At 41.9% G+C, this 22,379-nt stretch overlaps 1 protein-coding gene across 1 annotated transcript in view; it reads right to left on the reverse strand.

The window, feature by feature from the left end:
* Positions 1–20,186, reverse strand: part of RAB18 (RAB18, member RAS oncogene family) — a 36,000-nt gene extending 15,814 nt beyond the window's left edge. The window contains exons 1-2 of the mRNA XM_038755817.1: positions 20,046–20,186; positions 6,698–6,753 (exon numbers count right to left, since the gene is read on the reverse strand). Coding sequence (XP_038611745.1) covers positions 6,698–6,753; positions 20,046–20,113 — 124 coding nt within the window. The 5' untranslated portion in view covers positions 20,114–20,186. The remainder of the gene's footprint in view (positions 1–6,697; positions 6,754–20,045) is intronic.
* Positions 20,187–22,379: the final 2,193 nt, after the last annotated feature.

Raw genomic sequence — 22,379 nt, forward strand, 5'->3', positions numbered from 1 at the left:
TCTCCCTTTCTAGAAAAGGACATTGATAAATGCTAGCGGACTCATGTGTGAATAGTAGCTGCCCAAGCTCCCTTTCGAAATATCAGAATAAGTTGCTTCAGAGGGAAGAGATTAACACAAGAAATTTGGAAGATCTTATTAATTTATCACAGTCTGCTTAGTAGAATCAGATGAGATTAAGACAGATTTCACACGAATGCAACACCTGTCATTGAACCTGAAATACACAGACCAATTTCAATAGTTCAGGGGAATGGGGGCAGGGAAAAGGGAGAAAGAGAGAGTGAGCGAGAGCTAGCAAGTGACACACACACACACAGAGCCAAAAAAAAATCCCAAAGTTAAAACATGGCAGATTTCCCCTTTACACAAGAACTGCATTTATTGAATATGCTTTTTGGTGTTTTCTCTCTTCGACTGGATGATGCTCAGAATTTTGTTGAATTCTGGGGCTGCAGATGGCCTCTCTGAATAATAAAGTGAAGCAGGAAGAGGTGTGCATGCTTGGGTGATGAAAGGCATATACAGGTTCCTCACCCCTGGTCTTGATAAACCATTCTCTAAGCCATACATGCCCAACCACCTCATACAACTGACATCTCCACTGGGAAGGGCTAAACAGGTAATTACTGAAAGCTATCAGAACAGAAAACGATCTCTCAGATGGCTTCTGTCTAAAACAGCAAGATGCATTCATTCATTTACACAGCTCTCCTAGAATGGGGGAAAAAATAAAAATAAAAATCAGTGGGAAAAAGGAAAGGTACTAGGTGAGTGGGTAAGGTGAATGCAGTAGCATCCATTAGTTCCTCCATCACACCACCACCCAGAAGAAAAGGTTTCAGGTTCATGACTTGATGGACAAACCACATCAGCCTCCCCACTTCAAAGCCAGAGCTGCTCCTTTGTTCACGGGGTAGGGAGAAAGAGCTCTCCAACTGCATACACCCAAAAAGGCCAGGTATGTGTTTCTGTGGACCAGCTGTCTTCTTTCTCCAATCCCAGCTGAGCCTCTCAAGGAACACGGAGCGAGGGAAAAGGGAAAGAGAAGGGAGCTGCCTTAGATTCCAATACCCTCTAAGGGAACCCCACTGCTTCCTTAAAGCAGTAGAGGAAGCTGAACAGAGAACGTGGATTTCTGCAGAAGCATAGAAGTTTCACCTATGTCTTCCTGAACATGCCCCAAAATTGCATGTACTCAAGTGTGGTCTCCATCCCAAAATAAGACCTTTGTTTCAATATAAACATTAATGAGATTAGAAAAAAAACAGCTCTAACAACCCTCTATTTAGCCTGTTAAAGCTAAAGTCACTTTACAAAAGGAAAAATTCAGCTATCCCTTAAACAATATAGAGCCTCTGTACCAAAAAAATTCTAGACCTCCCTGCACACTCCTTTGACTGGGCCTAGCTCACGTTAGCCTGTTTATCCTCATGATTTTTTCTAAACTTAAAGTTATGTCTTTCACTCAGTTTTACAGAATTTTTCCCCTTTTGTGTGTAACCATCCAGTGGCTTGAAATGATTCCTCCAAAATTGCTGCTGCAAACAGCTTGTGGATTGGTTCCTAGCCCAGTCTTTATGCCTGGGTACAGCTGCCTTAAAAAGCTTTTTATGTCCCACTCTTTCCAAACATACATTGAGTATCAAAAAGTAGCAGTCCCAGAGCTTGGCTCATCTTAAAAAACAAAATGAAACAAAACACCCTGATACTCTCCATCCTCAAACTGCTGCCCTCAACTGACCCTAAACCCCCAGTTATACAGGTGAAACATCAGAAAACAAACACTTTGGTACCACATGCTCTGCCTGTAAATTACCAGAAGACAAACAAATAACCTGGACACCTCAAGGCATGGAAATTAATCTCCTGATCAACTGTATTCCTTAGCTACCAGTCAGGTTCCCGGAAATTGCTTCAAGTAACTCTTCTGGGAGGCACTGCCCTCCCCAGTGAGGAGAAAAGTGTTGCATTTTTTAAATCCAGGCTTATATTTTTTATTTAGAATATAAAACTTATATAAATTTATTGACTTTCTTTGTCTGCCAAATGCTTATTCACAAAAATACAGAAGCATTTAAAACACTTAAAGGGTAACCTGTGCTGATTGCCACTCCTGAGACTTTCATCATCTGGAGAGTCTTATTCTTTGCTCTTCCTGGGTCATTTTGAAAATGGAAGCCTATTTCAGTAGTTTGGGAGTTCCTACCTAAAATAAGGTGTGCTAAGAGAAGCTGTAAGTACAGAGCCACTACAATGTTACTGGGCTGGCAGTGAGGCCTAGTGGAAATATAGGCTGGGGAGTCAGGGGAACTGGGTTCTAATCCTGACTTCATCTGCTGTACAATCTTGGGCATTTGCCTTTGTTGTGTCTCAGTTTCCTCACCCATAAAACAGAGGCTTGATTTTAACAAGGCAGGCGATGAAGTTCTACTCACAACATTTTTTTTCTGGGGTGTTAATTTTCCACAAATTCAAATTGAAAAAGATAAAAAGACTTGAAGACTGAACTGTTAACATATGTAGTAATATGGATGAAGATATTGATCCTATTTTAAACACCTATACAAAATTACCTTCCTTGGGTAAACTTGGGCAACTTCCTTGGGTAAAATGAGGCACTAACACCTTTATTTTAAAATAGGTGGGAAAATACCAACTTCTTTATCATGCATGAAAAAGTATAGGATTGGGGAAAAAACAGGTTATATAAATTAAACGCAGATTTGTCAAGTTTGCATAGTAGTCCACGGCACCACCAGTTACTTCAGGATTACCTGCAACTGAAGCCCCACAAGGAGATGAATGACTTTTCCGGCCCAATCTCATACATCACTGAAGATAGGCTGATCAACCAGAGCAACACAGTTGGCAGACCCAATATACAGTCAGACACCTTCATGACACTACCTCCTTTGACAGGGCCCATCTAAAATAGGGGCAGCGTCTCAATTTTTATATGGTTCCCCATGGAAACATAGTTTAAAGACAATTCAAAATGAATTCCACGAGGGTGATAAGGAAATTCCCATATCCCTTCATTTAGTTTTCTAAGCTAATACCAAAATGACCAGTTCTTTTGCCTTTTACCATTGTGGCCTAAAATAAGATAATTTGAATGTTTTACAATGTATCCATCCCTTCACCTGGAAATTTGTTTTGAACATGCTGAAACCTCACAACTTGATAGGTGTTAATATAAAACCAATCAATGGTATTTGAGTGCTTATTGTGCACTGAGAACTGTACTAAGACCTGGGGAGCGTACAAGCCCACAAGGAGCTCATAGCCTAGAGGGGGAAGATACTGTTGTAGGGTATATTAATTTACAGTTATACTTTTGACCATCATGAGGGGCTCAGATTTAATGCTTACCTGTAAAATAGATAAAGCATCACACTGTGATTTGATAAGTATTGCAATGTGCTGGGTATAATTAAGACAGATAAGATATGCAAGTTAGGGCACGGAAATTATGGTATAAGTTTAGTGCCTAAGCCCTGGGAGCCAAGGGGACCTAAACATAGGACCTATCTAAAATAAGACCTTCATTTTCCTCTCTGTAAGCAAACAAGTCTAAAATCTTGTGGGAAGGACTGGGGAAAGTGAAAAAAAAACCACACAGACAGTGGGTTGTGGGGAGGAAGCCCAAAGTTTAGCTGACCAAGGTTAATACAAGAGCAAGGCAGCTTCTTGGTAGAGAACCAAGAATGTTCATCTCTCCCTCCCAACCACTGAATTTGGTGAAAAAAGCAAACAAGTTTAATGAGAAAGGGATCTTTGGGCTTGAGACTATCACATCACTACAGGAACAGCGTTGCCGTCATTAGCAACCCAGTTAATTGAATTTACAGGAAAAATAGAATTGTTCCCTTCTGCTACAGTCCTCCCTGCCAATGGGACAATTAGTAGAAAAATTACGAGGCAGGGCTCTTTGTTACCCAAAAAGGGAAAGTGGGGACATTGCCGGGGGAGGGAGGGGAGAGGGACACTAACAGAGTGTGTGCCATGATAACTCCATGCACTTTTATTTCAGCTTCTTCACTAGTGCATTAGTGATCCCAACACTTGTCAGCATTTATCAACAGTTTTTTACATGATGACCTGCACCAAAGCCATGCTTACATGGCTAGACAGACCCTAATTCTCTCACCCATAAACGTGACTCACAACCTGCACTGGCAGACAAAATGCACTTACTCATAAGCTTCCCAAACTCTGATGTCCCTCTTAGATGTTGCTCAAAATGATCCCTCAACTGCAACTGGTGCTAAATATTCTAAGGTAGGTCTCAATGCCCCTGACCACAGGACAGGAGAAGTCAAGCTCCCTCAACCCGGGTAGAAAACCTCATGATGCATGAACTTTTTTTTTGTTGTTTCCTCGGGTGAATCTTCCCACACATGTATCCTCCCTATTTCTTCAATGCTCCTCCAGCAATTTTTCTCGTGGGCTGTGATCAATGATTAACAAGAAACAGCATGTCCCAGTGGCTAGAGCTCGGGCCTGTGTGTCAGAAGGACATGGGTTTTAATCCTGCTCTGCCACGTCTGCTATGTGACCTTGGGCAAGTCACGTAACTTCTCTGGGTCTCAGCTAGCTCATCTGTAAAATAGGGATTAAGACTGGAAGCCCCATGTGGGACAGGGACTGTGTCCAATCTGACTGACTTCCATCTACCCCAGTGCTTGGCACATAGTAAGTACTTAAGAAGGACCATTACTATTACTATAAAGTATATGAGTACAGATCCTGATAGTGTTGGCTCTGCTCTCACCATTTGATTCCTTCCACCATCAGCCCATGAGGAATGTTGAGGGTTTTTACTTCTCTCAATCACACCTATTAAAGGTTATGCCAGGTCTTTAAGGCCAGAAAGAGTGGAGAAACGTTTGCAAGTTGGACGAAATTTAACGAAGCTGCACTCTGACCTCTCCAGTAAAAGTCTACCAATGTGTCGCTCAAGGAATGATGAAGAAGTTGGTCCCTGGATTTCTAAAGTTAACTTCAGTCCCACTCTACACATTTCCTTTAGATGTGTAAAGTGCATCTGCAGATGAGGTTACAGTGGGAGAACCAAGTGTGGATTTGGATAGAAACTCTGTGTTTGGAACATGAAGTGCACAGTGTTGAAAGTGCTTTGGTGTAAAAAAAAACAACGCAAAAAACCCAAAGGATGTGTTATTTTACTTCAAATTTTCTCACAACACACCTAGTCAGCTATAAAACATTTCTATGAGATGCCCCACTCCCATTTTATGGAGATATTTCCATTCCATTCATTTTTATAGACAACCTATATGATGCGTTGCGTTGCTCACCAAAGAGCATGGTTATGGATGACAGAGACAAGGTCCTTGATCTCAAAGAAGCTAATGGTAGTTGAGAGGTCAGCAGGCTTAGACTGGACTATATATTAAGTAGCAAAATGAAAGAAAACCTCAATTAAGCTGGCAACTTGATATTTAGCTAATTTTTATGCTTTAAATAATAGAAGTGTCTACTAGAAGCTATTGGTTTGCATGAAATTTGATAAGAAACTATCCTGGTCCAAAGCTTGTTAGAACAAAACTTCCATGCTGGGTTTTTTCCTCGTTAATTAACCAGCTATCAGGAGTTATTGTCCATTCAGGTACTTCCAGAGTTGCACACTGTTACAAGATTATATTTCTTTGCCTAGATTTTAATAAGCCCTTCATAAGCAAAGGATGAATAGTTATCATCCTGGGGACTTCTCACCAGAATGCCTCTCCCACTCACCATAATGGTACCTTTAGTAGTCACTATGGACCCATGCCAGGTGACTGAACAAGGAAAATGCCACTCCCAACTCCTAACTTTTCCTCCAATACTCAGAGACTCTTACAATGTTTTTGATAGTAAAGTGCACATTTTACAAATGCCAATAACAGTCTTCCTAAAATCTTGAGAAGCAGGGCTGAGCTTAAATTTCCTTCTGGTTAGACATGAAAGAAATAATATTCCTATCATAGAAGAAAAGCTAATCTAAAAGTTGTGATATTCCTTTAAAAAACAGATGACTGATGAACTCTGGCAGTGATTTTTAGCATAAAACCCTCTACGGATTCCAAAGCAACTCTATTTCAAGATGAAGGGCCCACTGTGACCAAGTTGTAATGATCTGATAATTATGTTTAATACACAAATGAAGCTCTCCAATTTTGATTTCAGTCTCCTGGGCTGCCAGACATTAACAGATCTCTTATAATGAGGATTGATCATTCAAATGCCAAGCACTTAGAACAGTACTTGGCACATAGTAGACACTTAAATGCCATTATTATTATTGTTATTAAGTACTATTTTGTATCTAGAGAGTCAATTCTGAGCACACTGAATAGTGGTTAATTTATCCCAGAGACTAGGTAAGAAACAAATATCATCACAGGCTTGGTTAATGGAGAAACTGAAGATAACATAGCCTCTCAGTTACAATAACCACTTTTCTACAGATTCTTTCATAATAACTAAGACTTAGAATTATTAAAGCTAAAAATTGAGAGCACAAAAATAAACGCATAATCTACTTTAATAAGGTGATAATCCTACTATTTACTTATGACTTTGAAAAAAATCATATTAACTAGTTTTGAAGCAAAGTATACCTTCTAGTACACAAAATACGTTTAAAGGTACTATGCCATTAACAACACCATTTTTCCTCACAAAGTCTTACCTATTGTTGCTGCAAGCTCCGGATCAAAGGTATCATCTGTGAACCTCAACAGAAGGCTGCAAGAGATATTAAGAGAAAATTTAAGGAAATATATTTTTGAAGAATCTCAGCAAATCACACAAAAAAAGGAAGCAACAGACACTAGATCACCATGGAAGTGTATTTACAGGAGAGTGAAAAAATGGCACCCACGGTGTGCAGCACCTGCAGCAGGCGACTGTGTGCCATTCGCGATCAGTTCTTCATGTAAACAAGGATTTTTTTTGTTTTAATGACACACTCTTCAAGAAGAAAGCTGGGTAGTGACCAATTTTATGAAAAGGCTTAACTGTAAAGTTAAATTTCTCAACTGGTCTATTTTTCCCTCTTCCCCTCACTGCCCAGATTTTAACTCAAACAGAATGATAAAATGCTTTCTGTTTTAAAGTATTTATTGAAAAACCTGAAATTTTGTACCATTCTCCATAGAACTATCTATACCCATTCCACCCCCCACAATAAAAAAGGTGTAGTGCAAGGAATGATATAGACTGTAAGCTTATTTGGGGCAGGGAACACGTCTACCAACTTTTATATTAGACTCTGAAGCACTTAGTATTCATTCATTCAATCGTATTTATTGAGCACTTACTGTACACACAGCACTGTACTAAGCACTTGGTACAGTGCTTAGCACATAGTAATCACTCAAATACCCAAGATTAATAATCAATTTGGTACTATAAAATTAAATTTTCCCTCAACTTCTGATGAGCAATTTTTTTCATGCAAATGATGATAAATGACTGTATTTAAGCTCATACACTGTGCAAAGCACTTAACTAGGGAGTAGGGTAAGTGCAAGATAATCAAGTTGGAGACAGTCCCTTTCCCACATGGGGCTTTGGTTTTATGTGGTAGCAGCATATTTTTCAATAAAATCTTTTGGGCTTTTAAGAGAAATAAAAGTGTTTACTACTCATTTTCCCTATTTCCCTGCTACCCAACTCAGGTTACGTTCATTCCACTAAAAAAAAGTGGGTTATATTATCACATAATAACAATAATAGCATTTATTAAGCGCTTACTATGTGCAAAGCACTGTTCTAAGCGCTGGGGAGGCTACAAGGTGATCAGATTGTCCCACGGGGGGCTCACAGTCTTCATCCCCATTTTACAGATGAGGGAACTGAGGCCCAGCGAAGTGAAGTGACTTGCCCAAAGTCACACAGCTGACAAGTGGCGGAGCCGGGATTTGAACCCATGACCCCTGACTCCAAAGGCCGGGCTCTTTCCACTGAGCCACGCTGCTAACGCCTCTTAGCAAAGAATACTAAATCACATCTTTAGAATCACATCTTAGCAAACTTCCCTATAAAGGCATTCCTCTTATAGGAAGAACAGATACGGAATCCCCATTTTACAGATGAGGAAACTGAGGCACAGAGAAGGTAAATGACCTGCCCAAGCTCTCACAGCCGGCAAATGGCAGAGCCAGGATTAGGACTTTTAGACCTATGCTTTTTCCATTAGGCTACGCTGCTTCTTTTTGATGATGTGGTCACCTTTGAAGAATGATGGGTGAGTCTTGGTCCTACATCATCATCATCATCAATCGTATTTATTAAGCGCTTACTATGTGCATCAAAACACTACGATCCTGAATTCAGTCCTGGAGGCTCTTTGTGGTAAGAGTTAGAAGTTCATGTCCCTATTTGTAGTCCATATTGTGAACAGTAGGTGATGAGTGAGGCTGCCTCACCATAATTTAGGGAAAAGAGGAAAGAGAAGAAAACAAGCGACTTAAAAAGCAAAGTCCGATAATTCACCTATTCATTACCATTCACTGAGCAGAAAGGGATCACAGTGACTCCACTGTGACAACATTCCTTTTTTATGGTATTTGTTAAACACTACGTGCCAGGCTCTGTACTAAGCACTGGGGTAGATACAAGAGAATCAGATTGGACAGAGTTCATGTCCCACATGGGGCTCATAGTCTAAAATCCTCAATTTTCAGATGAGGGAACAGGAACAGAGAAGTTACGTAACTTGCCCAAGGTTACACAGCAGACGAGTAGTGGAGCCAGGATTAGAACCCAGGTCTTAATTCCAGTTTCAGAACTTGAACCAGAGTCAGGATGAGAACAGGGAAAGCAGCTTTAACTGGCACAGCGGTAGAATATTCAGATTCCATTAATAAGTCAATTCCATTCACTGTGAGCAAAGATTAGAGTGTGAGGCAAATTGAAGTGTTTTTTTTTTAAATATATATAATAAACTTACAGAGTAAAGATGAAAGTAAAGACCCTGTGGTTATTTTAAAACTTTGTTAGGGGAGGAAGGTGACGGATGAAGGAGCAGAGGATGTAGTATTATTGAGAGCAGCAGATTTTTCAATTAAATCTTTTGGGCTTTTAAGAGGAGTAAAGATGTTCACTATTCACTTTACCTCCCTGCAACAGCTATCCAACTCAGATTATCTTCATTCCAGTTAAAAAAAAAAATGCGGGTCATACTATCACATTTTAGCATTCCCTACAAAAGCATTCCTCTCCTAGAATTTCTCTCTTTCAATACTTCCTAGATACTTAAAGGTTTTAAGGTATAAAGGAATATATTTTACTGACTTCAAGGAAGCATTTATAAATGGTTAAAGACAAATACAAATAGATGATGAGTATGTTATATTATTATTTGGAAAATTCTGAGATCTCAGATTATTTGCCAAGTTTTTTTTCTGCCAATTTTTTTTTCTGCCCTGGGATCCCAGAATTTTTGCATAAATTGATACTTTTTACCTTTCATTTGATACATCTTCTGTAAAATTAGATCCTGCATGTGCATTCTTCCCCAGTGCTTTGCACATAAGTGTTTAAGTACTACCTAGTAATGTATTTTCTCCACTGATGCTAATAAATGGAGGCATGTTACAAAATGTTCAGGGGTGACAAAACATGTAGTGACAAAAGTTTACATTCTGCAACTACATAGTGCAGGCTTACAAATGAACAGATACACAAAAATGTAGCTAGCCAGGTTTAAATAACATTCATTCATTCGACTGTATCCACTGAGCACTTACTGTGTGCAAAGCACTGTACTAAGTGTTTGGGGGAGTACAACAACAAACCAGCCAGGCCTTCTACCATCAAATTGCGATAAATGTGCCTACATAGTAGACATGTTTTGTAAAGAATTTGTCAGCCTACATTCCAGTTCCAGTTTTTCATCTTATTTTTTAATATTATTATTGCCGCATTGACAGAATATAACAAAGTGTTGCCATATTTGTCAGAACCAAGTAATGATGCAGCAAGTTATGGCAAGTTTCTTCTGAGGCTTGACACACTCATTTGTTTAGAAATCCATTTTGTGAACTAGAGTAGAGAACCAGCCATTTTGAAACATCAATTCCTTCAGTTTGAGAATCAAGATCTTACATTCTCACGGTGAACGTGATCAGTGCCTCTGATGACTTTACAAAAATAACCTGCCCTTTATTTTACTTTCCTAATCTAAAAATGAAGGTAGGAGGGGCAGTTACTGGGGTATTTCCCACAAATGCTAAGACATTCCCTTTGTTCAGCTTTAACTTGAGGCCCAGAAGTGAACTTTTGGCCTAGTACAGCATCAACTTTGGAGCCTTTCCCTGACATTTAACTTCTAAAAATATATTTTCTTTAAATGGAAGCATAACCTTCCCTTTCAGTAAAAGGTATCATTAAACGCCCAATCGAGTAATGGTATGTAAGCACTTACTGCGTACAGAGCACTATATTAAGCACTTGGGAGAGTAAAATTGTTGGTAGACACAACCCCCAGCCTCATCACCCAAAAACTGTCATAGCTGTGGTATTTTCAAAAACCGTGGAGACCTGAGATCTAAAACTTAAGAAGCAAAGACTTCAGAACCAAAGTCAACTCCCCCACAAAAATGCTCTTCTTGGAATACATAAACTCTTACACAAAATTTCATTAGTTTTATGGCTATACTTATTCTATCTGCAAATCTCACACTTTTTTTATTTTTGATACTCACAGTTGATCTGTCTCTCCCAGACACACATGCTTTAATAGGGATATCCCCATTTTATCCATCAGCAGAATGGCCAACCTAGACCCTGGGGCCTATCCAAAATTTCACAATCTCACCTCCATACAAGAGGATGAATTTAATAACGCAGAATACTGTTCTTTTCACCTAAAAACAGGAAATGCTACACCATATAGCCTACTGAATCACTGGGTGGTAAAATCATTTTTTAGCAATGAGTCAAAGTTTCAGGTAACGCGTATTTCTAAGGCTGTCAGAGGCGGTCTTAAGATTAATAAACACTAAAATGAAAGATTAATCGTGAAATTTTCACCTTATTGTATAAAAGAGACTCTTCCCACAATAGGCAGAGGACATTCTGGAATTATGAGTTTGTTTACATATGAAAGCTGGGAACAGTGCTTGCCACACAGTAAGCGCTTACCAAATACCATCATTATTAGTCATAATCAGGTGGCCCAGTAATGATGATAAAAAACTTGTATCAAATCATAGCTATCGTAACAATCCTGCAACGATTTGGGAGAGGCATATCTTCTGGCTGTTCAAAAGGTCAAAGTTTACCCTTTAACTCGAATGATCAGCTGGTTTGGCTAACACTGTCAGAAAATATACACACACATATTTTTACATAGAAGCAGCATGGCTCAGTGGAAAGAGCACGGGCTTTAGTACAGTGCTCTACATACAGTAAGCGCTCAATAAATACGATTGATTGATTTGGAGCCAGTGGTCATGGGTTCATATCCCAGCTCCGCCCATTGTCAGCTGTGTGACTTTGGGCCTGTCACAACTTCTCTGTGCTTCGGTTACCTCATCTGTAAAATGGGGACTGACTGTGAGCCCCCCACCGTGGGGCAACCTGATCACCTTGTATCCCCCCCGCGCTTAAAACAGTGCTTCGCACATAGTAAGCGCTTCATAAATGCCATCATTATTATTATATAGCCCGCTGTTGGGTAGGGACTATCTCTATAATGTTGCCAACTTGTACTTCCCAAGCGCTTAAGTACAGTGCTCTGCACACAGTAAGTGCTCAATAAATACGATTGAATGAATGAATGAATATATATATATATATTTTGGGGGGGTTAAATAGAGAACTTATATATATATATATATATTTTGGGGGGGGTTAAATAGAGAACTTATATATATATATATATATATATATATATATATATATATATATATATATATATATATATATATTTATTTTTATTTTTTTTGGGGGGGGGGTGGGGTGGTTAAACACAGAATGCCTCCTCACCCTCCCTGCAACAAGAACACCGGTTGTTTTTCCTCTCCTGGATGACGTGGCCTAAGTACATATCCATGTCCTTAATTTAAAGGGAGAGTCTGGCTGAAGCTTATTAGCAATAAATTCGCATTAGACACTTCTTAGGGGGGCGGGGGGGGGGCGGGCACAAGTTTACCAACTAGTCCAAGTACGGGGCAATTCCGTCATCATCATCATCAATCGCATTTATTGAGCGCTTACTATGTGCAGAGCACTGTACTAAGCGCTTGGGAAGTACAAACTGGCAACATATAGAGACAGTCCCTACCCAACAGTGGGCTCACAGTCTAAAAGGGGGAGACAGAGAACAAAACCAAACATACTAACAAAATAAAATAAATAGAATAGATATGTACAAATAAAATAAATAAGTAGAGTAATAAATATGTACAAACATATATACATATATACAGGTGCTGTGGGGAAGGGAAGGAGGTAAGAGGGGGGGATGGAGAGGGGGACGAGGGCTGAAAAACAACCACGACCGACTGGGCCAAGGTGACAGGAAGGTGCAGGAGGGGGGCCCTGAGTAGTTCCAAAAATTTGGACGGACTACTGGATGGACAAAGCGGCGGTTTCTGGAGGAAGGACTGAAGGAGAAGCAGCGTGGCTCAGTGGCAAGAGCCCGGGCTCTGGAGTCAGAGGTCACGGGTTCAAATCCTGGCCCTTGCCAATTGTCAGCTGTGTGACTTTGGGCAAGTCGCTTCACTTCTCTGGGCCTCAGTTCCCTCATCTGTAAAATGGGATGAAGACTGTGAGCCCCCCCCCCGTGGGGCAACCTGATCCCCTTGTAACCTCCCCAGCGCTTAGAACAGTGCTTTGCGCATAGTAAGCGCTTAATAAATGCCATTATTATTATTCTCTGGGCCTCAGTTCCCTCATCTGTAAAATGGGATGAAGACTGTGAGCCCCCCCCGTGGGACAACCTGATCACCCTGTAACCTCCCCAGCGCTTAGAACAGTGCTTTGCGCATAGTAAGCGCTTAATAAATGCCATTATTATTATTCTCTGGGCCTCAGTTCCCTCATCTGTAAAATGGGGATGAAGACTGTGAGCCCCCTGTGGGACAATCTGATCCCCTTGTACCCTCCCCAGCGCTTAGAACAGTGCTTTGTGCATAGTAAGCGCTTAATAAATGCCATCATTATTATTATTATTCTCTGGGCCTCAGTTCCCTCATCTGTAAAATGGGGATGAAGACTGTGAGCCCTCCCGTGAGCGCTTATTGAGCGCTTACTGTGTGCAGAGCACTGTACTAAGCGCTTGGGAAGTCCAAGTTGGCAACATCGAGAGACAGTCCCTACCCAACAGTGGGCTCACAGTCTAAAAGGGGGAGACAGAGAACAAAACCAAACATACTAACAAAATAAAATAGAGTAGATAAGTACAAGTAAAATAAATAAATAAATAGAGTAATAAATCTGTACAAACATATATACACATGTATATATGAAGATATATACATACCTGGGATATGTATATATATGTATATAACATACTAACAAAATAAAATAGAGTAGATATGCACAAGCAAAATAAATAAATAGAGTAATAAATATGTACAAGCATATATATATGAAAATATATACATATCTGGGATATGTATATATATGTATATATATGCATATATATGTATATACACATACATATACATATATATATATATATATATACACATATACATAGAAACAGTGTGGTTCAGTGGAAAGAGCCCGGACTTTGGAGTCAGAGGTCAAGGGTTCAAATCCCGGCTCCGCCAACTGTCAGCTGTGTGACTTTGGGCAAGTCACTTCAATTCTCTGGGCCTCAGTTCCCTCATCTGTCAAATGGGGATGAAGACTGTGAGCCCCTCATGGGACAACCTGATTACCTTGTATCTACCCCAGCACTTAAAACAGTCCTTGGCACATAGTAAGCGCTTAACAAATACCAACATTATTATTATTATATATCTTCATATATACACATATATATGTTTGTACATATTTATTACTCTATTTATTTATTTATACATATATATGGGATGAAGACTGTGAGCCCCCTGTGGGCCAACCTGATCCCCTTGTAACCTCCCCAGCGCTTAGAACAGTGCTTTGCACATAGTAAGCGCTTAACAAATACCAACATTATATATCTTCATATATACATATGTGTATATGTTTGTTCATATTTATTACTCTATTTATTTATATATATATATATATATATATATATATATATATATATATATATACACATACATATGGGGTGAAGACTGTGAGCCCCCCGTGGGATAACCTGATCCCCTTGTAACCTCCCCAGCGCTTAGAACAGTGCTCTGCGCATAGCAAGCGCTTAACAAATACCATTATTATTACTATATATCTTCATATATACATATGTATACATGCTTGTACATATTTATTACTCTATTTATTTATACATATACATGGGGTGAAGACTGTGAGCCCCCCGTGGGACAACCTGATCCCCTTGCAACCTCCCCAGCGCTTAGAACAGTGCTTTGCGCATAGTAAGCGCTTAATAAATGTCATTATTATTATTGATAATAATTATAATTAATAATAATTATAAGGAGGCCCCATGGTGGGTTCCTTCGTCCCAACCAGACTGGGGAAGGTGGGTCGGAGGGGAAGCTCCGGGAGGCGGGTTCGTCACGATCTCCTGAGGAGAAGACATCGAGGGCCCGGCGGAAGGCGTCGGGAAAGGGGAAGAGGGTGGCCAACCTGTCCTTCCCAAGCGCTTAGCACAGTGCTCTGCACACAGTATTCAATTCAATAAATAGAATAGATGTGTACAAGTAAAATAAGTAAATAAATAGAGTAATAAAAATGTACAAATATATACATATGTATATGTGAAGATATGTACATATCTGGGATATGTATATATATGTGTGTATATATGTGTGTATATATATATGGATGTATGTATATATATATATATATGTGTATATATATGTATACATATATACATATACATGGGATGAAGCCTGTGAGCCCCCCGTGGGACAACCTGATCCCCTTGCAACCACCCCAGCGCTTAGAACAGTGCTTTGTGCATAGTAAGCGCTTAACAAATACCAACATTATTATTATATATCTTCATATATACATATGTATACATGTTTGTACATATTTATTACTCCATTTATTTATACATATATACCTATATATGGGGTGAAGACTGTGGGACAACCTGATCCCCTTGTAACCTCCCCAGCGCTTAGAACAGTGCTTTGCGCATAGTAAGCGCTTAACAAATACCAACATCATTATTATTATATATCTTCATATATACATATGTATACATGTTTGTACATATTTATTACTCTATTTATTTATACATTATATACCTATATATGGGGTGAAGACTGTGGGCCAACCTGATCCCCTTGTAACCTCCCCAGCGCTTAGAACAGTGCTTTGCGCAAAGTAAGCGCTTAACAAATACCAACATTATTATTATTATATATCTTCATGTATACATATGTAGATATGTTTGTACCTATTTATTACTCTATTTATTTATACATATACATGGGGTGAAGCCTGTTGAGCCCCCCGTGGGACAACCTGATCCCCTTGCAACCTCCCCAGCGCTTAGAACAGTGCTTTGCACATAGTAAGTGCTTAATAAATGTCATTATTATTATTAATGATAATTATAATTAATAATAATTATAAGGAGGCCCCATGGCGGGTTCCTTCGTCCCAACCAGACGGGGGAAGGTGGGTCGGAGGGGAAGCTCCGGGTTCGTCACGATCTCCTGAGGAGAAGACCTCGACGGCCCGGCGGAAGGCGACGGGAAAGGGGAAGAGGGGGGCCAACCTGTCCTTCCCAAGCGCTTAGTACAGTGCTCTGCACACAGTATTCAATTCAGTAAATAGAATAGATGTGTACAAGTAAAATAAATAAATAAATAGAGTAATAAAAATGTACAAATATATACATATGTATATATGAAGATATGTGCATATCTGGGATATGTATATATATGTGTGTATATATGTGTGTATATATATATGGATATATGTGTGTGTGTGTGTGTGTGTGTGTGTGTGTGTGTGTATACATATATACATATATATGGGATGAAGCCTGTGAGCCCCCGTGGGCCAACCTGATCCCCTTGTAACCTCCCCAGCGCTTATAACAGTGCCTTGCGCATAGTAAGCGCTTAACAAATACCAACATTATTATTATTATTATTATTATATATCTTTATATATACACATGTATACATGTTTGTACATATTTATTACTCTATTTATACATATATATGGGGTGAAGACTGTGAGCCCCCCGTGGGACAACCTGATCCCCTTGCAACCTCCCCAGCGCTTAGAACAGTGATTTGCGCATAGTAAGCGCTTAACAAATACCAACATTATTATTATATATCTTCATATATACATATGTACATATGTTTGTACATATTTATTACTCTATTTATTTATACACATATATGGGATGAAGACTGTGAGCCCCCCGTGGGACAACCTGATCCCCTTGCAACCTCCCCAGCGCTTAGAACAGCGCCTTGCGCATAGTAAGCGCTTAACAAATACCAACATTATTATTATTATATGTCTTTATATATACACATGTATACATGTTTGTACATATTTATTACTCTATTTATACATATATATGGGGTGAAGACTGTGAGCCCCCCGTGGGACAACCTGATCCCCTGGCAACCTCCCCAGCGCTTAGAACAGTGCTTGGCGCATAGTAAGCGCTTAATAAATGTCATTATTATTATTATCATTAATAATTATAATTAATAATAATTATAAGGAGGCCCCATGGCGGGTTCCTTCGTCCCAATCAAACTGGGGAAGGTGAGTCGGAGGGGAAGCTCCGGGTTCGTCACGATCTCCTGAGGAGAAGACCTCGACGGCCCGGCGGAAGGCGACGGGAAAGGGGAAGAGGGGGGCCAACCTGTCCTTCCCAAGCACTTAGCACAGTGCTCTGCACACAGTGTACAAGTAAAATAAGTAAATAAATAGAGTAATAAAAATGTACAAATATATACATATGTATATGTGAAGATATGTACATATCTGGGATATGTATATATATGTGTGTATATATATATGGATGTGTATATATATATATATGTATACATATATACATATATATGGGATGAAGCCTGTGAGCCCCCCGTGGGACAACCTGATCCCCTTGCAACCTCCCCAGCGCTTAGAACAGTGCTTTGCGCGCATAGTAAGCGCTTAACAAATACCAACATTATTATTATTATATATCTTCATATATACATATGCATATATATTTGTACATATTTATTACTCTATTTATTTATTTATTTATGCATATATACACATATATGGGGTGAAGACTGAGCCCCCCCATGGGACAACCTGATCCCCTTGTAACCTCCGCAGCGCTTAGAACACTGCTTTGCGCATAGTAAGCGCTTAACAAATACCAACATTATTATTATTATAAATCTTTATATATACACATGTATACATGTTTGTACATATTTATTACTCTATTTATACATATATATGGGGTGAAGACTGTGAGCCCCCCGTGGGACAACCTGATCCCCTTGCAACCTCCCCAGCGCTTAGAACAGCGCCTTGCGCATAGTAAGCGCTTAACAAATACCAACATTATTATTATTATATGTCTTTATATATACACATGTATACATGTTTGTACATATTTATTACTCTATTTATACATATATATGGGGTGAAGACTGTGAGCCCCCCGTGGGACAACCTGATCCCCTGGCAACCTCCCCAGCGCTTAGAACAGTGCTTGGCGCATAGTAAGTGCTTAATAAATGTCATTATTATTATTATTATCATTAATAATTATAATTAATAATAATTATAAGGAGGCCCCATGGCGGGTTCCTTCGTCCCAACCAGACGGGGGAAGGTGGGTCGGAGGGGAAGCTCCGGGTTCGTCACGCTCTCCTGAGGAGAAGACCTCGACGGCCCGGCGGAAGGCGACGGGAAAGGGGAAGAGGGGGGCCGACCTGTCCTTCCCAAGCGCTTAGCACAGTGCTCTGCACAGAGTATTCAATTCAATAAATAGAATAGATGTGTACAAGTAAAATAAGTAAATAAATAGAGTAATAAAAATGTACAAATATATACATATGTATATGTGAAGATATGTACATATCTGGGATATGTATATATATGTGTGCATATATATATGGATGTGTATATATATATATATATATGTATACATATATACATATATATGGGATGAAGCCTGTGAGCCCCCCGTGGGACAACCTGATCCCCTTGCAACCTCCCCAGCGCTTAGAACAGTGCCTTGCGCATAGTAAGCGCTTAACAAATACCAACATTATTATCATTATATATCTTCATATATACATATGCATATATATTTGTACATATTTATTACTCTACTTATTCATTTATAAATATATACCTATATACGGGGTGAAGACTGTGGGCCAACCTGATCCCCTTGTAACCTCCCCAGCGCTTAGAACAGTGCTTTGCGCATAGTAAGCGCTTCACAAATACCAACATTATTATATATCTTCATATATACATATGTATATATGTTTGTACATATTTATTACTCTATTTATTTATACATATATATGGGGTGAAGACTGTGAGCCCCCCGTGGGACCACCTGATCCCCTTGCAACCTCCCCAGCGCTTAGAACAGTGCTTGGCGCATAGTAAGCGCTTAATAAATGTCATTATTATTATTAATGATAATTATAATTAATAAAAATTATAAGGAGGCCCCATGGCGGGTTCCTTCGTCCCAACCAGACGGGGGAAGGTGGGTCGGAGGGGAAGCTCCGGGTTCGTCACGATCTCCTGAGGAGAAGACCTCGACGGCCCGGCGGAAGGCGACGGGAAAGGGGAAGAGGGGGGCCAACCTGTCCTTCCCAAGCGCTTAGCACAGTGCTCTGCACACAGTATTCAATTCAATAAATAGAATAGATGTGTACAAGTAAAATAAGTAAATAAATAGAGTAATAAAAATGTACAAATATATACATATGTATATGTGAAGATATGTACATATCTGGGATATGTATATATATGTGTGCATATATATATGGATGTGTATATATATATATATATATGTATACATATATACATATATATGGGATGAAGCCTGTGAGCCCCCCGTGGGACAACCTGATCCCCTTGCAACCTCTCCAGCGCTTAGAACAGTGCCTTGCGCATAGTAAGCGCTTAACAAATACCAACATTATTATCATTATATATCTTCATATATACATATGCATATATATTTGTACATATTTATTACTCTATTTATTTATTTATGCATATATACACATATATGGGGTGAAGACTGAGCCCCCCCATGGGACAACCTGATCCCCTTGTAACCGCCCCAGCGCTTAGAACAGTGCTTTGTGCATAGTAAGCGCTTCACAAATACCAACATTATTATTATATATCTTCATATATACATATGTAGATATGTTTGTACCTATTTATTACTCTATTTATTTATACATATACATGGGGTGAAGACTGTGAGCCCCCCGTGGGACCACCTGATCCCCTTGCAACCTCCCCAGCGCTTAGAACAGTGCTTGGCGCATAGTAAGCGCTTAATAAATGTCATTATTATTATTATCATCATTAATAATTATAGTTACTAATAATTATAAGGAGGCCCCATGGCGGGTTCCTTCGTCCCAACCAAACTGGGGAAGGTGAGTCGGAGGGGAAGCTCCGGGTTCGTCACGCTCTCCTGAGGAGAAGACACCGAGGGCCCGGCGGAAGGCGACGGGAAAGGGGAAGAGGGGGGCCGACCTGTCCTTCCCAAGCGCTTAGCACAGTGCTCTGCGCGCAGTAGGCGCTCAATCAATACGATCGACGGATTGATCGAGAGGGCAAGGCTGTGGGGGGCCTGAGGCGCGGGGCAGGGCCTCGGCCCCCGCCATTAGCCTTCGGCCGTCCCGCTCCTGAGGCGAGGAGGGAAGGGGCGGCCACCTCACCTGGACTTGCCCACCCCGCTCTCCCCGATGATTAAGATCTTCAGGGTGGTCAGCACGTCCTCCTCCATCCTGACCCGCTCGCCTCTCCGGCCCCCGGCCTCTCGCCTCAGTTTCCCCTACGTGGAGGGGACTGCGGCCGCCGCGCCTGCGCACTCGCACGGAGCTCGCGGGGCTCCCCCATCGGCCCCGCCCGGGCGGAGCTTTGCGCCTGCGCATTCCGAGCGCCTCGCGCTTTGCCGGGGCCGGGGGGGGGGGGGGGGGAGGATTGCTTTGCGCCTGCGCATTCCGAGCTCCTCGCGCCCTGTCGGGGCGGGCGGGCCGGGGGGGAGGATTGCTTTGCGCCTGCGCATTCCGAGCTCCTCGCGTTCTGCCGGGGCGGGGGGGGCGGGGGGGAGGACTTCTTTGCGCCTGCGCATTCCGAGCGCCTCGCGCCCTGTCGGGGCGGGGGGGCCGGGGGGGGGGGGGAGGACTGCTTTGCGCCTGCGCTTTCCGAGCGCCTCGCGCTTTGCCGGGGCCGGGGGGGGGGGGGGGGGGGGGGGAGGATTGCTTTGCGCCTGCGCATTCCCAGCGCCTCGTGCTCGGCCGGGGAGGGGGGGCCGGGGGGGAGGACTTCTTTGCGCCTGCGCATTCGGAGCGCCTCGCGCTCTGCCGGGGCGAGGGGGCCGGGGGGGGGGAAAGGACTGCTTTGCGCCTGCGCATTCCGAGCGCCTCGGGGCCGGGGGGAGGGGGGGGGGAGGATTGCTTTGCGCCTGCGCATTCCGAGCGCCTCGCGCTCTGCCGGGGCGGTGGGGGGGGGGGGACTCCCTCGCGCAGGCGCACTACAACGGTGAGCCTTGGCCTGTAGAGCCTTATTGTAGCTGGACTTTCATTGTGGTTGTATCTGTGTTTGTACATATTTATTACTCTATTTATTTATTTATTCATTTTACTTGTACATATCGATTCTATTTATTTTATTTTGTTAGTCTGTTTGGTTTTGTTCTCTGTCTCCCCCTTTTAGACTGTGAGCCCACTGTTGGGTAGGGACCGTCTCTGTATGTTGCCAACTTGGACTTCCCAAGCGCTTAGTACAGTGCTCTGCACACAGTAAGCGCTCAATAAATATGATTGATTGATTAAGTGGCTTGCCCAAAGTCACCCAGCTGACAATTGGCGGAGCCGAGATTTCAGCGCTTACTAGGTGCGAAGCACTATTCTAAGCGGTGGGGACGTTGCAAGGTGATCAGGTCCCACAGGGGGCTTACAGTCTTAATCCCCATTTTACAGATGTGGTAACTGAGGCCCAGAGAAGTTAAGTGACTTGCCCAAAGTCACCCGGCTGACAATTGGCGGAGCCGGGATTTAAGCGCTTACTAGGTGCGAAGCACTGTTCTAAGCGCTGGGGGGGATACAGGGTGATCAGGTTGTCCCACGAGGGGCTCACAGTCGTACTCCCCATTTTACAGATGAGGTAACTGAGGCCCAGAGAAGTTAAGTGACTTGCCCAAAGTCAGCTGACAATTGTCAGAGCCAGGATTTAAGCGCTTACTAGGTGTGAGCACTGTTCTAAGCACTGGGGGGGATACAGGGTGATCAGTTGTCCCACGAGGGGCTCACAGTTGTACTCCCCATTTTACAGATGGGGTAACTGAGGCCCAGAGAAGTTAAGTGACTTGCCCAAAGTCACCCAGCTGACAATCGGCGGAGCCGGGATTTAAGCGCTTACTAGGTGTGAAGCACTGTTCTAAGCGCTGGCGGGGACACAGGGTGATCAGGTTGTTCCACGAGGGGCTCCCCATTTTACAGACGAGGTAACTGAGGCCCAGAGAAGTTAAGTGACTTGCCCAAAGTCACCCAGCTGACAAGGGGCAGAGTCGGGATGAGAACCTCCCAAGCCCAGGCGTTTGTGGAGGTTATAGAATAGGGCTTGCTGTTTTCTTCGACGCCAGTCCTCGGAAAGAGCCAGGGGGACGTCTCAGACACCAGTAGCTGTGATGATGATGATGATGATGGTATTTGTTAAGCACTTACTATGTGCAAAGCACTGTTCTAAGCGCTGGGGGGGATACAAGGTGATCAAGGTGTCCCACGTGGGGCTCACAGTCTTCATCCCCATTTTACAGATAGGGGAACTGAGGCTCTGAGAATTTAAGTGACTTGCCCAAGGTCACACAGCAGACATGTGGCAGAGTCGGGATTCGAACCCATGACCTCGGACTCCAAAGCCCGTGCTCTTGCCACTGAGCCACGCTGCTGAGCAGGTACAGCTTTGTAGTGACGTGCCACTTCTGCTACCGCAGAGAGTAGGGGTTTCGAACCACCACCGACTATGTCCGTCTGAACCTTTCTTCCCTA

The sequence above is a fragment of the Tachyglossus aculeatus genome, chromosome 13 (assembly GCF_015852505.1).
Source record: "Tachyglossus aculeatus isolate mTacAcu1 chromosome 13, mTacAcu1.pri, whole genome shotgun sequence".
Classification (NCBI taxonomy): Eukaryota; Metazoa; Chordata; class Mammalia; order Monotremata; family Tachyglossidae; genus Tachyglossus; species Tachyglossus aculeatus.